The 20,052-nt window shown below is 41.5% G+C and overlaps 1 protein-coding gene across 1 annotated transcript in view; it reads right to left on the bottom strand.

Annotated features, from left to right (window-relative positions):
- LOC310854503 (protein diaphanous homolog 3-like) overlaps positions 1 to 20,052 on the bottom strand; it is a gene marked incomplete at its 3' end in the record, with an annotated part of 343,448 nt that overhangs the window by 304,249 nt on the left and 19,147 nt on the right. Inside the window, exon 5 of the mRNA XM_083759183.1 lies at positions 3,456 to 3,586. Coding sequence (XP_083615309.1) covers positions 3,456 to 3,586 — 131 coding nt within the window. The remainder of the gene's footprint in view (positions 1 to 3,455; positions 3,587 to 20,052) is intronic.

The raw sequence follows: 20,052 nt of genomic DNA, 5'->3' as shown, positions 1-20,052 counted from the left end.
GTACAGAGGAACTCCATACTGAGGGTAAGATGGTCTCCTGTTTGCTCAGGCACAAACAAATTAATTACAAACATCTAAGCTTCATATAAGTGGCCAGATATGCACTCATGTTTACATAGTGTTATTCAGTAACATTCGTTTTTGTATGTCATGGTATCATATGACATTGTTTATTTAATTGTTTGAAAAACGGTTAGCATGTTAGCTAGCTGTTAGCACAGCTGTTAGCTGTGCTGTGTAGCCTGTGTTACATGAGAATTCACTGACACTTCATGTAAGTGAATTCTCAAAAACGAATGTTACTGAATAACACTATGTAAACATGAGTGCATATCTGGCCACTTATATGAAGCATAGATGTTTGTAATTAATTTGTTTGTGCCTGAGAAAACAGGAGACCATCTTACCCTCAGTATGGAGTTCCTCTGTACTGAGGATTACCCACAATGCAACACATCTTCAACATAAAATGATGTTGGGTTAAACATGAACAAACATTAACAGACAGTTGTAAATGATGAACTGTCGTCACTTTACTATAGGGACCTTAATAACATGTACTAAGGATTTATATATGTTTTAGGAATGTTTTACAAAGCATATGTTAAACATGAACAAACATTAACAGACAGTTGTAAATTATGAACTGTCGTCACTTTACTATAGGGACCTTAATAACATGTACTAAGGATTTATATATGTTTTAGGAATGTTTTACAAAGCATATGTTAAACATGAACAAACATTAACAGACAGTTGTAAATGATGAACTGTCGTCACTTTACTATAGGGACCTTAATAACATGTACTAAGGATTTATATATGTTTTAGGAATGTTTTACAAAGCATATGTTAAACATGAACAAACATTAACAGACAGTTGTAAATGATGAACTGTCGTCACTTTACTATAGGGACCTTAATAACATGTACTAAGGATTTATATATGTTTTAGGAATGTTTTACAAAGCATATGTTAAACATGAACAAACATTAACAGACAGTTGTAAATGATGAACTGTCGTCACTTTCATCATCATCGGCGGTCACTCGTATCCGAGTATGACTGTCCTCCTCCACTTAATAACATGTACTAAGGATTTATAGATATTTTAGGAATGTTTTACAAAGTATATGTTAAACATGAACAAACACATTTCCCAAATATACAAATAGCTTGTATATATTATATAACATCAGTTACAAATGATTTAATAATCATTTACAGATGTATTATACATGGCTTATTCATGAATAGTTTTACTACTTACTAATACTTTATAAATTATTTGTAAATTTGTTATAAAGGTTTTAGTAATCATTTACAAATGTAAACAAGCAGGTTGTTAATGATTTGTTAATAGTCTACAAACTGCTTATAAACGTTTATAAATGCTTTATCATGGGGTCATTATAAATGATTTAATAATCATTTACAGATGTATATAAATGGCTTATTAATGAATAGTTTACTACTTACTAATACCTTATAAATGATTTGTAACCATAGTTATAACGGTTTTAATAATCATTTACGAATGTCAACAAACAGGTTAATAATGATTTGTTAATAGTCTACAAACTGCTTATAAACGTTTATAAATGCTTTATAACGGGTCATTATTGTAAAGTGCTACCGGCTAGGGTACTATTCACAGCAACAATGTGTACAGTTCTGCACAGGAGCCATGAGGCTTGTAGGGGAATCATCTTTTAGTTCCAACCTATACTGTATTATGCACAGTACAGTAGCTGCCAGTACACATAGTTCTTGACTGTACAGCGAGCCGAAACTAAAAGTTTCATCTGTGCTGTAGCTGCATGGAGACAGAGAGCAAGGTGTTTGTGAGGTTAAGCTGCACTGTCTGCAGATTTGGGATTTGATAAGAAGGGACTGCAGTTCGAGAGGAAACAACTTTCTAAAAAAAGGTTAACACCAGTCAAGCTATAGCTATAAAAAAGAATACATTGTGTTTATATACGGGCCAATCCTGCAAACTTTGAAAGCCTATGTTAGCCAAATAGGATGGAATATGAAATATCGGACAGATCCATCTTGAACACATGACTATAGAGATACTGTGTAACGATTTGCGGGATTTCTGGACAGAATCTGGAGGAGTAATATCAAAAAAGTTTGGGGCAGAGGTTCTTCGTTTGCATCCAGGGAGTGTGTGTGCAAAATTTGGCATCGACCGGGTTAACGGAGATTAGCTGTTCACAGACGGACGGACGGACGGACGGAGTACAAAACATACTCTCTCCCCAAGCCTTCGGCCTGGTGGAGACAAATACAAACTGGTGTAAAATCTAGTTAAGTGGAAATAGGCAAGCCCTATAAGAGGAACTGTGTGATATTGCAAGGTATCCGGATTGAAATGATCGTGCCTAACAGACAATTACAAAGTGAACAAAGAGGTATACAATGACCCAAAGCTCTCTTCAAAGTCGCTGATGTAAATTAATGAAAACTCCTTTACCAAGTATCTTTACCATTTATCACTGAGCTCATACTTTCATTATTGCAACAGACAGATGTAATATCTGTCGTGTACCAGACAGCACAGCAATCCATGAAGGAGAAACCCACACACACACACACACACACACACACACACACACGACGAAATGCATATGAGAAAAGATTTGAGGGATTTGAAATAAGCAAGGACCTGACAAGGGCATAAGTAATGGAAAAAAGTGGCTCTTGAAAATCATGCGTAATTTTAATGCAAGCAACTTGTCAATTTCATTGCCTGCCCCTCAATTGCCTGCGGCTTTCTGTATCTCTGTATATGTGACCTGCATTTTTAAATAAAAGCATGAAAGGTGCAATTAAAGTAGAGAGTAGAGAGAATGGTGGAATTTGAACCCCCCCCCCCCCCTCCACCTGCTGACTGCTGTGTCATCTCTGTGGTACAACATGCAGTGGAGGCAACAGGGATACTACTGATATGAATCAAACAATTAAAAATCAGGCAAGGGAATAACCGACATACAGCTGTGGCTGCAATACATATGAATAAATCATAAATCAGACTCCCCAAGCAACCAGGGGAGGGTCACTCGGTCCCGACTTCCCAAGCAACCAGGGGAGGGTCACTGGGTCCCGACTCAAAAGCAACCAGGGGAGGGTCACTGGGTCCCGACTCAAAAGCAACCAGGGGAGGGTCACTGGGTCCCGACTCCCAAGCAACCAGGGGAGGGTCACTGGGTCCTGACTCCCCAAGCAACCAGGGGAGGGTCACTGGGTCCTGACTCACCAAGCAACCAGGGGAGGGTCACTGGGTCCTGACTCAGTGAGGGAAAGACCTCTGGAATATCATATCATATATGTAAGGGTGTGTGCCGAAGGGATGAAGGCACACATGTCTGTCTGTGTGTTTGCTTAGACAGACGACTGTAAGGGCAGATATTACATGTACTGTATGAAAAAAGGCCATTTCCATTCTCACCTGACAGGGTTGCTAGTGAGGGAGACGCGCAGTGAATCCAGACACGCAAACAGGCGCTCGTCCACAGCCCCCGACTTCAGCTCCCCGAGGAATTCCTGGGGGGAGATTTGATGACTGCTTCTCACGCTGCCCTGCAAGACAAGACAAGACAAGACAGGCACAAAACAAATCAGGTCCAAGTTCTTTATCCTATATGCTTAGTCCCACAATCCACATAGACACGGAAGAACATAAGCAAATACAACGGTACAAAACATACAGTAGTATATCTTACATCTCTGGAAAATCACTGGAATTATCAAATGACTGAAATACCAATGTTCTGAATCAAAAAATAAATAGCATTCGAGGGGCACCGCCAGCATCAGCTTCAAACTGAACATGCCCCACTTCATTATGCATGCGAAACTCAAAGGGGCTGTCACACAATCTTTTTATTTGCCAGATTGTCCCATCAAATTATCTAGCGACGCCTGCTCCTCATTTCCCAGAATACAATGCTAATCAGGAATATCAATTCAATACCGCACGCCTCCCTTTACAAATATAGACCTATGCTTTCATCACAATGAGCATCAATGGCATGATGCATAGTAAATATGGCATGCAATCAAAACTATGTTATTGGTGGTAGTTAACGTGTGATTGAGGGAACGTATTTTCAGCACTTTTTTTGATTGGTATAGTCATCTCTGCAGACACCACTCACAAAATGACTAATGAGAAAATCAATTGCAAAGTAATTTGTTGAAAATGTGTTTATCAGATAAGGTGATGAAGGAGAACAAATTGCTTTCGTAATTTCTTTATTTATTTTTTTGCTGCTCATGTGAGGCTAAAGTATGTGCAGAGTAGCCATTCACGAGGTGAGGAATCTTGTAAGGATTGTGTATGCATAGCCAGTCATGTCAAAACTAGGTTCATTCAAGCACGCAAAAACACAGGGTAATTATCATAGAAGTTGTACATTGTCATCAATAAGTCGCTATTTGTATTATTAGTAGCAGTAAGATGCCAAAGCAGTAAGATGCAATATCTCACAACGGGTAAGGGCTAGTGTTTATAGTAAATGACATCATCTGTATATCATAATACAACCTTCCCGGTAAAGGTGTGTTCAGACTTGGATGGTTTTAGAGCGCCACGATTACATACAAAGTCAATGCAAAGACGAGGAGTTGCGCTAAACGGGCGTGGCGCAAACAAACAGGGCGAACCCGAGGAGAATATATACAGTATATATATTCAGGTCTGAACGCTGTTTTATGCTTTGCTTGGTTAAAAAGCCTACCACTATGCCGGTGATTATTTAGCCCCATTTTCAAGAAGGAAGAAACAGCCCTGGAGCAGAACTAAATTAAATTAGGCGAACATTTCATATAAACAAGATAACTGATTACTGACCAAAAACATTTCTGCAATTTTTTTTGCCTCAGAGCCACCAGCCAAACATCCTCGAGCGAGCCCAGGGCTATGGATGAAGCCAACAGCGTACTCCTCTTTTCTCTTCAGATTTCAGTAAGCCAAGTCTCTTAATTAGTTCCCAAACCCAAAACCACCCAGTGTATGCTAAATAACACATTTCCAATGGAGACATGGCTCGTACCAGACGCAAAGTAGAAAGAAAGCTAAAATATTATGCTTTAAAGAAAACTATGATTGTTGATATTTTACTTGTCTGACTACAGTATATCCAGGGGCCAATGTGGGTAGAGTGGCCAGTATAATGGACGGATTGGAAACCACATGGTTCCCAGTTCGATCCCTGTGGGCTCCCCCAGAGTTAGTGTCGAAGTGTCCTTGAGCAAGACTCCGAACCCCTAATGTCTCCCGATGTGCGGGTTGGTGGAGCCTTGCATGGTTTCCCCCGCCATTGGTGCATGAATGGGTGAATGAAATGCACAATCTACAGCAGGGGTGGGCAACTTTGACGATGGAGAGGGCCACTATATTTCCACACTCACTCCCTAGGGCCATATATTACTGTCGTAGCAAAAATAGCCGATCTACAAGCTCAAAACGTGTCGCAGATCGGCTATTTTTGCTATATTCGAATTGGAATCCTGAAAATTTCATTTTTATGTAATTTCAAATGCCTTTAATTATACGTGTGTTGAGCATTGAGCTACTCATTTAGACTGAAGTAATTAAAGCAGGTCATGTTTGCATGTTGTGGAATTGCCTGAAACCAATATTATATCAGTATTCTGATATTAACCTGAGGGCCACATTAAGTGAAGGTGGGGGCCGCATGTGGCCCCCGGCCCGCCAGTTGCCCACCCCTGATCTACAGTATGTAAAGTGATGTGTATAAAAGGGCTACAGTATTGTAGATGAGGCAGTTGGTGGGTGTATTACAGTATTAGGGTGGTTAGATTTACCAACCCAGCCACACTGATGACCAAATGTTGTCAAGGGAAGTACCGTTCAAGGAAGAAATAACGCATAGCCTCCATTTCTTGGCGCCGAGCCGAACTGCAAGAAGGGAATCATTGAAAAAACAAACCGGGTGCTCGAGTCGCAACTCACTTTTGAATTTTCCAATTCCTTTTTCGGGGGAAGTCAGGGAAGTACCGTTCAGCACACAACCTAACACACCACATAACTGAACCCATATCACTGTTGGCGGGGAAGAAATAATCCCTAAACCCTGCAGGCTGCCAAAGAATACTGAATTAAACCAAATTTGTCTCTCCCACAACAACCCCCAAACCCCAATTCAAATTAATCTCACCCATATACCCCTGCAGGCATGCACTCACTTCTATTAAGCCATTTTGGGCGGGAACCCCTGTTGGTGTTTTAAGCATTATGTCATGCTTTATCTATTGAAAAATAGCAGACCTACAAGCTCTTGTAGGTCTGCTATTTTTGAAAAATCAGGAAAATGTGCCTCAAATCTTTGAATACCGTATATATTATTACAGAGTGAACATTTTAACTAAAATCTTTGCTTCTGGGGAGGTCCCTGGAACTACATATTTTCAGATGGGGATATTGCATATCATTTTTTGGGGTTCTTGACATGAAATATGGAGCACCACTGATACAGAAACATAAGCCTTTTCAGAAAACTGTCAGGATTTTGAAGACATTTTTAAAATTTCGGGCCAAAATGGGTTAAGCCAACAGAAAAATAAATAAAAATAACACTTTGTAGAAACCTATCATGCTTCCTCAAGGAATGTGTTTTTTTTTTAATGATCAGTATCTTTCGCTGCGTCTCAGAAGGACAGGCGGTGCTCGCCAGTGAAGTATGCAGCGCTGCACGAATAATAAACTATTACATTCTTTATATTTGATTTGATTTGTTTTTTTATGAAACTTGGCAAATCAAACATTTTATTTGGACAGCAATAAGAGCATCGACAAGCACAATGATAAATAAACAAATAAACAAATCATACAAACATAATTTCCACCCAAAACAAACGCATAAAACTGACAATATTAAAACAAATAATCATCTTTGTCATTTTAACCACCTAATATGCACGCAGAATAACTTCAATTACAGACCCATACGGGGCCATTTGGAACCCACTCAAGGACACTTTGAGACCCACTGGTCTAGCGGTGTTTCCAGTGAGCCAACAGCAGCACCCTGACTCTGTTTGACCAGAACAGAGCCTTCGTTAGTAGCATCGGTAACACCTATCGTGCAGCGCTATATGCATGTTTCTAAAACGGTTAGTCCCAATACTTGATTCTGATTGGCTGGTTACCGTCACGTGAACGTTGTAAATTTCACCGATAACCCACAACCTTCAATCACTTTATATCATTCCCAGCTGATTCCGCAGCTCTGTAGCTGTACTGGGGAAGAGGAGCGCTTGATTTCCTTACAAACCCATGCCGTGTGGACGTCTAAGCACCGCCCGGCTCATATGACTGAATGTGTGGCTCCAGGCAGCCCCATAAAGACATCAAGCGCTATTCTCCTGTCACATAGCCTATACTTGCCGAGCAAAACAAGGAAGTGATGTGGCTCGCTCTGGTCGAGTCTGGTGTGCAAAGTGTATCTACTTTTGTGAATGTAATAGTTGGCTGGGAGCCTACGCCTCTCAGCCATTGTAAAATACCCGGTAACCTGAGACCTCTCGTGGCTTATTGCTTCATGAATGACCGCATGGAAAGTTAAAGATCAAACCCTGTTCAGTTCTAGACAGACAAAACTATGGTGAGATAATACTAGAGTCCTAATTTAGCCTCTAATATGCAGACCTCTCTGTCCAGTTTAACCTCATCCTACGTTATAAACGATAACATCCATGTAGGAATCGTTGTAGAACCACTAGTTTGTAATAAAAAAAAGATTACACCCGTGTGAACTGAGTGGTGCAACTCCCCTCTCTATCCCTCCTCCATCCAACACGGACGGGCGCCGCCATCTTGCTCAGAGACGAGCGCTGAGCGGTGACATGTGGTGAACGGAGCGCAGCCTCCAGGCCAGAGCTGTTTAGAGCAGTCGTTCAGCCCTTTTCATGTCAAGGACCCCCAAATTGACACTAATTAGCCCGCGGACCCCCATTAGCCCATTCTGACCTGAGATCAGATTCATACGAGGTTTCCGCCGGACACACACTGGTCTGATGAACCCATTCTGACCTGAGATCAGATTCTAAAAATGTCAGTCGCTCTTCGATTTTTCAAAAATAGCAGACCTACAAGCTCGTATCGCGCCACTCGGTGGCGCGATATGAGCTTGTAGATCTGCTATTTTTAAATAGCTAAAGCATAACATGATGCTGACACCAAAATGGGTGCCCGGTCAGAATGGGTTAGAAAAGATATGCCAGGGACCCCCATAAGAGAAGATTTGCTCTAGCAGTGATTCTCAACCCGTTTAATTTCAAGGACCCCCAGTTTGACATGCATTAGTCTACGGACCCCCCATTTAATGGCATTTCTATCTCTTGGACCCCCAATTTATATTGTAAAATCAATGTTAATTTAACTCTGAGAGCGTACAAATGGAACCAAATGGTACACTCTCTGAGTTGCAGACCCATAAGGGTCCATTTGGTTACAAACTACCATTTAGCTGGGGACCCCCTGGAACTCCCTCAGGTACTGCTTGGGGTCCCCGGACCCCACATTGGGAACCACTGATGTAGCAAATCCAGACACTGTTGTACGTTATGCATTGTGGACCCGTGCCACCACACACATTAAAAGGGCATGTGATAATATCGAATGGGCCTTTCATATGCTACTATAAAAATGAATAAAGCTCTGCCTGTCCTTGCCTGTATCGGTCTATGTGACATTTTTCTCCTCGGTGGTTTGAGCAATGGATCTGAATTTGACCATGAATTGACCATTAGAAATATTAGAAAAATGAAGAGAGTTATGAAGGCCATGTTTCACGAAAAGTTAAGCTGTTAACGCACTAAGCGCAGGATGCAGAAGGTGATCGCTGACCCATCCCACCCTGCCTGCTCTCTTTTCGCACCCCTGCCCTCAGGTAAGAGACTACGGTCTCTAATGTGCAACACCTCCCGCTTTAAGAACAGCACTTATCCCGAGGCTGTTCGCCTCCTGAATGCTGACCCTCTTTTCACTCACACTTTACAGCGTGAAGCTGCTTTGTAAAACGATGAACTGTGATGAATTTGCTATTTATTTATTCAACATGAATTGTAACGTTTTGCATTCTTCTTATTTATTGGTCCCCCTCATATGATGTCTGTACTTTTGTATCGTGTTCTGTCTGATTATGTGATGTGAATATGTGTATGTATCGTATGTATTTTAGTTTTAGTGCACTGAAACAAATTCCAATCAACTCTGTTGACATGGCAATAAAGTCTTGAATCTTGAATCTTAATACCATTTTTGTCAACTCATGTCGTCGTATTGTAAGCAGCGGAGATTCAGAGTTACTGGCCAAGGCTAAATGTAGGGGCCACGACAGCATCTTGCAATGGGTCTGCTCCACAAGATTCTATACACCACCAAGATAACCATGTACCTGTCTAAATACTCCCTTAATGTTAACGAAGTCCACACCATGTACAACCCAGATTCAGCACAAACAAGGGACTAAATTATTTTCGCTCCTATGCCACCAAAATGTGGAACGCCCTACCGACAGTCATTAAGACATGCAAATCCCTTGACTCCTTCAAAACTGCTCTCAAAGGGCACCTACGGACGGCTGCAATTCGAAACTGGCCCCCGAAAAATGCTTTATTGGGTCGTCCACTCATGTGAAATGTACTGTAATTCTGCAAACTGTTGCTACTGTAAATAGTTCAATCAATCAATCAATTCATGTCAACAACAGCCTTTTATGGGTGTCATGTCCATTGCATGCAACGTTCACATGAATGTCGTGTTCTTATCACAAATAGCTTAGCTGACCGAATGTAAACATGGACTTTTTTGAGTGGTGCAACCACTCCAAGGAACAGAAATATCCGTACCAGTAGGGGCAAAAGTGGCGCTGTTGTGCCAGAAACAGAGAGAGAGAGATAGTGTTGCACTGTTGCCTGCTAATTACAGAGAGAGAGAGAGAGAGAGAGAGAGAGAGAGAGAGAGAGAGAGAGAGGGGGGCAGGGGGAGAGGGGAGTTGCACCACTCAGTTCCCACGGGTGTGATTTTTTTCTAGCGGTCGTGGCAACGGCTCAACATCAGGTGAATGACTGGCTTGTTGCACACTGACTGAACAGCCTAATTTAACTTTTACCATCATGGCAACGATGGGGTGTTGTGAACGTATAGCCACCACCACCACCGTTATAACATGCCATTCAAAGAGGGATTCCAGTTAAATTAGAAGACAGTTAAAATAGTTTGGAGTCAAATCTGATGTATTCAGCCTATGATGTAGCTGATCTTAAACCACCAAACCTGAGACATATAGGATAGGTAGAAGCTCATTTATACAGGGGTGGAGGATTGGAACAAAATCCCAAGGGAAATTAAATTTGCCCAGTCTTTGAACATTTTTAAAAGATATGTTGAAAAAGTGGCTGATGGGCAAGTTAGTATAGTGCTGTATTTATCTATTTATATAGTATTTTGTTTATTGATCTATGATGGCCGGTTGTAAATGTCATTAGTATTGTAATGTTGGTACACATGTTCTTCTTATCATATGCTGTAACTATTTATTCATTTATTTGGATCACAATGGAAATAAGTCCTCTGACTTTTTGTGCAATCCGATAATTCTGTACTGCTCTTCTATGAATTGTATCATGAATATATAAAATAAATAAAATCAAATCAAAAAAGATGACCAGGAGTAATAAATGTATGATGGTCATCTACGTGAGCAATGCTGTAGTCAAGAGCATATACTGTACAGTAGCAGTGGCCGGCTTTTCATTTCTTTTGGCTCTGTGACATTTCCGGCTGCCAGATGAACCGGCATCATGAAAAGCCTCTCGAGGCAGGGCATTATTATGAGACGGGTTGGCAGGGCATACCTCTCCGTTTTAACCCATCCTGGGCGGGAACCCCTTTTGGTGTTTCAAGCATTATGTTATGCTTTAGCTATTGGAAAATAGCAGATCTACAAGCTCTGAACTTGTCGGTCTGCTATTTTTGAAAATTCGTGAAAATGTGCCTGAAATCTTTGAATATATATGGTTACAGAGCAAGTTTCTAACTCAAATCTTTGCTTTTGGGGAGGTCCCTGGAACAACATATTTTCAGATGGGGGGTCGGCGGCCAATGTCATATATATTTGGGGACCTTGACATGTAAATGTTTGAGCACCACTGACATAGAAACATGGGTTTTTCAGAAAACTGTCAGGATTTAATTAATTAATTGTAGAATTGTTCCCGCCCAGAATGGGTTAACATCGAACAGAGTAACCGGATAATGCCAAAAACACGAGTGGAGGGATAGCGGAACCTTTTTCAATGAACCATTCGGACAATATGTTTCACCTCATGGCGCGCAGCATCACTGACACCACCTGGAGATTATTATAGTGAAAATGGTCTAGTGTTGTTATTTGTAGTGAGTGGTTTTCATGTCACGCTGATGTTCTAATTATTTAACAGAAATATATTATATACTCATGCTTATTGCATATCTCTACTCGAACACTGACTCTGAGACGTTTAGATCGTCATGTCACATCACAATACCATGCCATTATCTATAGTGCATTCAATTTAACCCATTTTGGACAGACTGAAAAAAGGCTTCTAAATCCTAACATCTTTCTGAAAAGAAAGTCAGTGGTGCTCAACCTTTTTCATGTCAAGGACCCCCAGAATTCCGGATCTCTATTGGGCCACGGACCCCCATCTCAAAATATGTCGTTCCAGGGACCCCCCAGAAGCAAATATTTGAGTTAATTTTTTTCGCTCTGAAATATATATTCAACGTTTTGTGCCACATTTTAACGATTTTTCAAAAATAGAACTACAAGCTTTAGTTATGAGCTTGTAGATCTGCTATTTTTCAATAGCTAAAGTATAACATAATGCTTAAAACACCAACAGGGGTTCCCGCCCAAAATGGGTTAATGTACATACAGTAAAGCGAGAGGAAATCAGCAGACCCATTACTTTCTAAATGCCCGTCTCCAAAATAACATCAGGCAAACTTTGGTGACCTTCAGCTGAGCAACCGGAAGATTTGATCAAACCATTTTGTTAACGGCTTATAGAAATGTAGATATTCGCCCTCAAAAAGGTCTTCTTTTGTCAGCCTGAGGAGGACGAGTTTGAAAAGCAGTGTAGTTTGGTTCTTGGTTGTTCACATTGTCACAGGATGTAGCCTAAAGTGTACACAAAATAAAATACTTATTTGCATAAAAAAAAAAAAAAGGAATCTCAATTGAAAAACGATTTTCCTTCTGCCACCTTTTTTTTAGGTGAGTTATTAAATGTGTTTTACGAGATATTAAACAACAAATTGCGCTAAGCACAACTAGAGATAAGCTGGAAAACTAAACAAAAAGAATGGTCTGCTATGGTGTTTATGTTTCTCCAACAATCTTGCACCTGCAACCTACCGTTATGAATTATTGTGAAAATGTATGCAGCTGTCTATTAAATAGCACCTGGCCCTTGATTAATGCCCACGGTCTAAAAAAGTGTTTTGGTCATAAAATGCATGTCTAGGTTTTTGCAAAAACCAATTGGTTCCAAGTGGTTCAGGAACACATTGGGGAGGAAGAAGAGCCTGGGTGCGTGGCGTGCATTAATGTCAACTACCAGCAAGACGCCCTGAGGGCGAGAAGCACACATCCGCCTGGGTGGCGGCAGACGGCAGACTGCTGGGCGAGCGCTGGCACTTTGGCATGGGGGGTCAGATCAACATCTAGAATGAATTCTGTACTGGCCATATATGTACACTTGTCTTGAGTGTACAGGGTTTGATGAGGTCAGATCAACATAATGGAATGTCAGAACAGGAACGAGGGGTGGGGGAAGGATCAACATATGGAATGTCAGAACAGGCCAGCTCCATATATGGAGATCAAAGGGTTTGAAGTTTGAGGTCAGATGTAGAGTTGCTGGCCCGGCTCCATATATGCAGATCCCGGTGATGATCCAGTCACCTCCATGTATGGTTATCCAGGGTTAGATGAGGTCAGTGCCGTGATATATATGGAGATGGCCATGGGGGTGTGAGGTGTCACGAGGCATCATATATGGAGATGTAAGGGTCTTCATGATGTCACGAGGCATGACCATAATGGAGACATGTCATGACTCTCACGAGACATGACCATATATGGAGGTCATGGGCGTGTTGGCACGCTTTTCGGAGTTTAAAAGCACCCGTATTAAGCCGTAATGCCAAATCAGCCGGACCGGCAGAGTGGATGATAGAGGAGTTACTGGACACACAAAACCAACCTCTGTATCAAATATAAATGTATTCCATAAGGCAGCAAAGCATCGCTCTTCCATGGGCCATAGTTTAAGGCAAGATATCACTCAGCATTCATGGGTAATGGATAATGGATCTCTTAACCCATTTTGACCTGAGATCAGTTTCTAAAAATGTCTTATAAATCCTGAAAGTTTACTGAAAAAGCTTTGTTTCTATGTCAGTGGTTCTCAAAACATTTCATGTCAAGGACTCCCAAAAATATCTGTATTTTGCCACCGACCCCCATCTGGAAATATGTAGATCCAGGGACCCCCCCCAGTAGCAAAGTTTTGAGTTAAAAAACATTTGCTCTGAAAGAATGTATATTCAAAGATTTGCGCCACATTTTCACGATTTTTCAAAAATAGCAGACCTACAAGCTCTGAAGCTCACAGCTTGTAGGTCTGCTATTTTTCAATAGCTAAAGCATGACATAACGCTTAAACACCAAAAGGGGTTAAAGGCAATGACATGTACCACGGTGATTGGTTTCATTATTGTAACCTATGCATAATGTAACGGGAAGTGTTTAAGGGATTTAGGCAGGTGACCAAAATAGCCACTTTAGTGGGGGAACGCCCCTTCCCCAATGCTAAATCCCCAAATAATGGCTTTAGCAAGCTCGGACCAAATTAGAGCCCTTAGGCTCATTAGGTCCAGAGCCTTTTGTGGCGGTTCTGGACAACCGTGTATCCGACCGACTCAAGGCTGGGCACTGCACACACACACACACACACACACACACACACACACACACACACACCCTAACTTTACCTTTAGTGAACACGTTTGAAGATTTAGTCGACCTGAACAGTCACAGCCATAATATTGCATAATAAAGCACACCAAAAATAAACTACAGTTAACAGCCTACATACAGGAGCTGTTTGAAGAAAGAGAAAGTCAGTATGAACTCAGGGGGACTAGTGTATTCAAAGACTCAAAGGCAAGGACGAACACCAAGCTAGACGCATCAGTAACAGGGTTTATGGAACGAAGAACTAAAACATATGCACATCAGTAACTCATTTCAAAATTATACTTCATGAAACATTATGATAGTGTCCTAATCATTAGTAAATGAAGGAATTGATACCTTATTACTCATTAATAATACATGCATTGTTAATCAATAATATATTAATGGACTGAAACTAAGAACTGATTCTTGTGTTCCTTCACAGAGGCATGAGAGTCCAGGTGAGAAATAAGTTGTACTGGATGATGCAACACCGCCATCTAGGGGGCGGCCAGAGCTTGGCCGGTGATAATATGACAGCTGAATGGCTCTGAAGCAGCACTCTGAGCAGTGTCTGTCAACCAGTATGATATAGACCTGCAAGGAATAGTTCTTATGTGGTTGTTTTCCAGACTTCATTTAAAGGTATATTCAGTGATTTCACTTAATTCAAATATCACTTCTTTTTTTGTTTTGTTGTGACGATAATCCCTACTATAGAGTGTGCTGACCATATAAGGAGTTCCTCCCTGTCCCCAGTTAACCCCTGGGGGTCAAAAAACGTAGGTTTCGTTTTTGGCTAGGTGGCCCAGCCTTCATCCAATCAGGATAGAGAGGGGCCTTCAGCCAATCATAATCGAGCGGGGGCGGGCCTTGGTGTGTTTGCTGTTGGCCTGTCGTGTGTCACCCCACTGTAGTGCGTGCATGTGCACATCTTGTTACCGAGGTGGACCGGGGTTTTTTCCAAATCACCCGAATCACTGAATGCTCCTTTAACCCATTTAGGCCTGATGTCAACATTAAAAAAATGTCTTCTAAATGGTGACAATTTTCTGAAAAACCACATGTTTCTGTATCAGTGGTGCTCAATATTTCAAGTCAAGGACCCCAAACATGATATGTAATTGGCCGCCAACCCGCCATCTGAAAATGTTGTTCCAGGGACCCCTCAGAAGCAGAGATTTGAGTTAAAAATGTTCACTCTGAAAGAATATATATTCAAAGATTTGAGGCACATTTTCACAAATTTTCAAAAATAGCAGACCTACAAGCTCATAGTGCGCCACTCGGTGGCGCTCTATGAGCTTGTAGGTCTGCTACAACAAACAACATAATGTTTCAAACGCCAAAAGGGGTTAACAATGAAGAGAACAATGAGAAGAATCTCTCGTACACACACTAAGTAGGGGGTGTGTTCAAATAATTGATACGGCAATGATTGTATCCTATTCCTTGCCGATAATCGTATCGATGCAGAGGCTATACCATATCGATACGGCAGGAAATGCTTTGTGTGACGCAGCTTAAAACCCATTTTGGGCGGGAACCCCTTTTGGTGTTAGCATCATGTTATGCTTTAGCCATTGAAAAATAGCAGATCTACCTTTCAAGCCTGTTTTCTCAACTCGCTGTTTTTGCCAGACATTACTCTATAACTTAAGCCATATCTCCAAAACTGGTGGGTCAAACTGAACAACCAATATGTCAATTTGAAGCTATGATTCCCTGCTTGCATATGACATGAAAAAAATCCAATGGCAGCCCCTCAGTCGAATTCAGTCACATTATGGTATTGTGATAGGCATCGATCATGAGGTTGTAGGCAACACACCACCCCAACAGTAAGGCGTTATCCCTCTCAGATTGATATTGACCAGTCTCATATAAAACATGAAACTGTATTAGGCCTCCAGATGGTTAGGCCTACTCGCTAACCTAGTTTTACCTGTTCAATCATGGAGAAACACACTTATTTTGTGCCAGCTACACAGTGCAATGTTGAGCAATACAACTCCCATTGAGTTATGGGTAGGAATATGTAATCAGATAGAACTAAAATATGAAGTGCATAATGAATCATCACCTCTCGGTCCCAAAAATAACTGATCTACAAGCTAACACTGCTTTGCAATGCCAAGGTGTTGTTTCTGTTCATTCTTTGGCATGATTGGCTACCTCTAAGCATACTTACTGTACTACGGCACCACAACAAATTTACACAGAAGAAAAAATATTCTACATGATTCTGTTACACTTGCCAGGTTTGCACTGTTTTAAGTAGATCGCGCTCTCACGCTGCTAACGGACACATTACACACCCACATGCACACCACACACACATGTGCTGTGCACGCACGCACGCACGCACGCGCACATCACACATATAAGAATCTGAACCCCTTTCAAAATAAGTATCACATTAGGCAGAATCCCACAAAGACAAAACAAGACATTTCTTGTATGAAAATTCAAACATTGAGCAACTTTGTTCTTGTTCTTTGCCACTGGCGGTTGGTGGGTGTTCATTCTATTCCCTGATCACAGCTTTGATGAGTCCATTCTGCATTGTGTGACTAAACAGATAAATGTATTGCAGTATGTCATGTTTTAGCAGAAAGATTTGCATTTTTAGCCAAATATACTAGACAGTTTAACATGGTTTAACCCATTTTGGGCGGGAACCCCTTTTGGTGTTTTAAAGTAAAACATTATGTTATAATTTAGCTATTGAAAAATAGCAGATCTACAAGCTCATAGCGCGCCACCGAGTGGCGCGCTACGAGCTTGTAGGTCTGCTATTTTTTTTTAATCGTGAAAATATTTATTCAGGCCTAAATGGGTTAATGCTGTGTGCAACTTGCGTGGGAAAGTATAGCTAGCTAATTAGCTATCACTAATTGTTTTCAATGACTAGCCGCTTTACACCTCCCACTGTCTTGTCTGTGCAAGGTCAAAGGTCAGGCAATCCACGTCCATTTCCCAGAGATCAGGGGAAAAACGTGATTTCCAAAGAAAGGACAGACAAAATAAACAAAACGTGCCATTTTCCCACAATCAATGATTAGATCTTTTCTGGCAAGTGCCTTCATACTGAGAGGTGTTACCAGAGAGCCTCAAAGAATGTGTAATTAGGAAGTGTTTAACATACATTGTTTGTCATGTACATTTGCCAGGAGTGAGGTATTTGTTTACAGCTTAACGATCAAATTCTGTTTACAATCAATCATTATAAATTGTGGTCTTTCTTCTTGGCCACAATTGGAATTTGGAATCTATTCAACCACTATTTATGTCCATGGAAATGTTTGATCAATGCCAGGGCTGTTTCCTAAGAATCTAATACGAGGTGACTAAAGCTTTCAGTGTTTCTCAGCTGGTAGAATACACAGAGAATGTCCCTCCACGCCAAAGCACAGCAACACTATAGTGTGTGAATTTGAACTGGTGAAACTGGCAAAAAAAACAAACAAACTAATAAGTCATTCTGTGGCCAAAAATAATGATTTCCAAGAGATGAAAAAAAAAATCACACTTGTGTGAAGTGCCGGGTTTCCTGCACAATGTTGTTGGCATGGCGCTGCGCCATGCTTGAAATAAATCAGTTTCTCCCCAGTGCCTCCCCAGTGTCTGCCCAGTGCCTCCCCAGCGCCTCCCCAGTGTCTCCCCAGTGCCTCCCCAGTGTCTCCCTAGTGTCCCCCCCCGAGTGCCTCCCCAGTGCCTCCCCAGTGTCTCCCCAGTGCCTCCCAGTGTCCCCCTGAGTGCCTCCCCAGTGTCCCCCTGAGTGCCTCCCCAGTGTCTCCCTGAGTGCCTCCCCAGTGTCTCCCCAGTGCCTGCCCAGTGTCCCCGCAGTGTCTCCAATAGCAATACAAGAGCAATAATACAAATTAATCTTAATTTATTAATCTTATTAATTCATTAATTAATTAATCCAAATTTTCGACGCACCAGAAGCCCCCCCCCCACCATACATTATTATTCCGTGCTTAGCTAATCAAATCATCACAAATGTCATTCTGGCCAATCACTTTTCTGCCCTCCCTTTTTACCCTTAATAATATGTACTTTGCTCAGCCAATCAAATCATGACTATGGGGTGATCACTTCACTGATCAGCCAATCAAATCATCATGTTTGTGTTCACACAAACAGACAAAGCTGGGCATAGCAGGGGCAAGCGCCGCTCAAAAATGGTAAACAAACAGGGTTTTGTAAATGGTCTTTTCTGTTCTCAAATTAATCAGACAACTGTGATCATAGACAGTCTGAGACAAATATAGACATAGCAGGCAATAACACACACACACACACACACACACACACACAATGCACTACTAGGAACATGCAATGCAATCAACAGCGTGCAATGTTTTTTTTCACATTCAAATGTGCATAAAGCTATAAATACAGTTCACTGCTGAGTGTATGTGTACTGTGTAGGCAACTAATCTGAACGTCAAAAATATCACATGCTTATTTCAAGCTGACAAGAGAGAGAGAGAGACATGTCAAGTCATTTTTAATCCTTGATTCATTTTTGATTGACAGAATCTATAAAAAGCAAGGCTTTTGCACACTTACAGGTGACAGGTGCGTACTAGGAGAGGGTTTAATACGGTGCCCAAAAAAAATGAAAAAGGAACAAACACCCGCACACTGTCTTCAAATGCAGTGACCAACTTTTATTTAGGGAAACAGCAACGTTTGGGCCTATGCTATGCGGCCTCATCATCAGGCTATCTTCATCAGGCTATGCTTTGTAGCCTGATGAAGGCTGCATAGGCCGAAACGTTGCCGTTTCCCTAAATAAAAGTTGGTCACTGCATTTGAAGACAGTGTGCGGGACCGAGGGTGTTTGTTCCTTTTTGATTGACAGAATCTAACCACGTGCTGCCCGACCTGGCTCACAAACACTATTTTGAGAATGAATGACAAACTAAAGCTGTACTTTCAACCATCCATCAGAATCACCACAGGGATAGACAGTACACAATATCTGGGTTTGTCAGCATGTTTGTAATCATAATACTGTATTATGATTACAAAAATGGCTATTTTGACCCAGGTACGTACCTGGGTCAAAATAGCCAGTTTTCTGTGAAGTAGAAATGTTTTGGTATAGTCTTTGATTAACAAAATGAGAAAGAGTGAGTGCATTTTCCGGCAACAGCATCAGCCAAAGAACACCCGCGGCTTGGTTTCTCGGCGGCATCAGTCTGACACTGTACCCCAGACCCTAAACCCCAAACCCTTACCCTATTACCACCCCAAAACCCTTACCCTATAACCGCAAGCACGAACCAACGGATGTCGGACCAACACACTGCCGCGGAACCGAGCGGCAGTTGAGTGTCTTAGCTGCCGAACGGACGAGCCCACCCCCCCCCCCTCCCCCTCCCATGGTCAGAATGTTACAATGTGGGAACGGTACGATACGATACGATACGATACGATTCGATTCGATACAACTTTATTGTCAGCTTACACTGAAATTAGCTTTGCGTTCATCACCGTTCAAGAAACAGACAAGACATAGACGTACATTACGAAATGGTAGACATTACAGGACAAAAATCACAGAAACAATCAGGAGCTATTTTGGTTTAGAAGCAAGACAGACTGATGTACAAATGAGTTCTTTAGTGTGTTTTTCTTAAGTGTAGGGACTCTAAAGCGCCTCATGGAGCATCATTTAAAACATGTAAGGGGTCAGAGGAGATGCTCTTCTCCAGTCTGAGCATGCTCTACAAACACTGTAGTTCTGCCTCCGCCTCAATTGTCAACCATCAGATGCTCCATTCACTGTCAACCCGGAATGGGGGTATGTCGAAATGCCGGCATGTAACCATCATTGACATGCAAAGCTCATTTCATTAACCCATTTTGGACTGAGGTCGATTAAAAAAAGGCTTCTAAATCCTAACATTTTTCTGAAAAACCCATGTTTCTGTGTCAGTGGTGCTCAACTTTTTTCATGTCAAGGACCCCCAGAATTATCTCTATTGGGCCACG

This window comes from Protomyctophum parallelum, assembly GCF_964188405.1.
Source record: "Protomyctophum parallelum genome assembly, chromosome: 2".
Taxonomy (NCBI): Eukaryota; Metazoa; Chordata; class Actinopteri; order Myctophiformes; family Myctophidae; genus Protomyctophum; species Protomyctophum parallelum.
The sequence above is the reverse complement of the archived record's forward strand: the minus strand, read 5'-3'. Positions and strand labels throughout refer to the sequence as shown.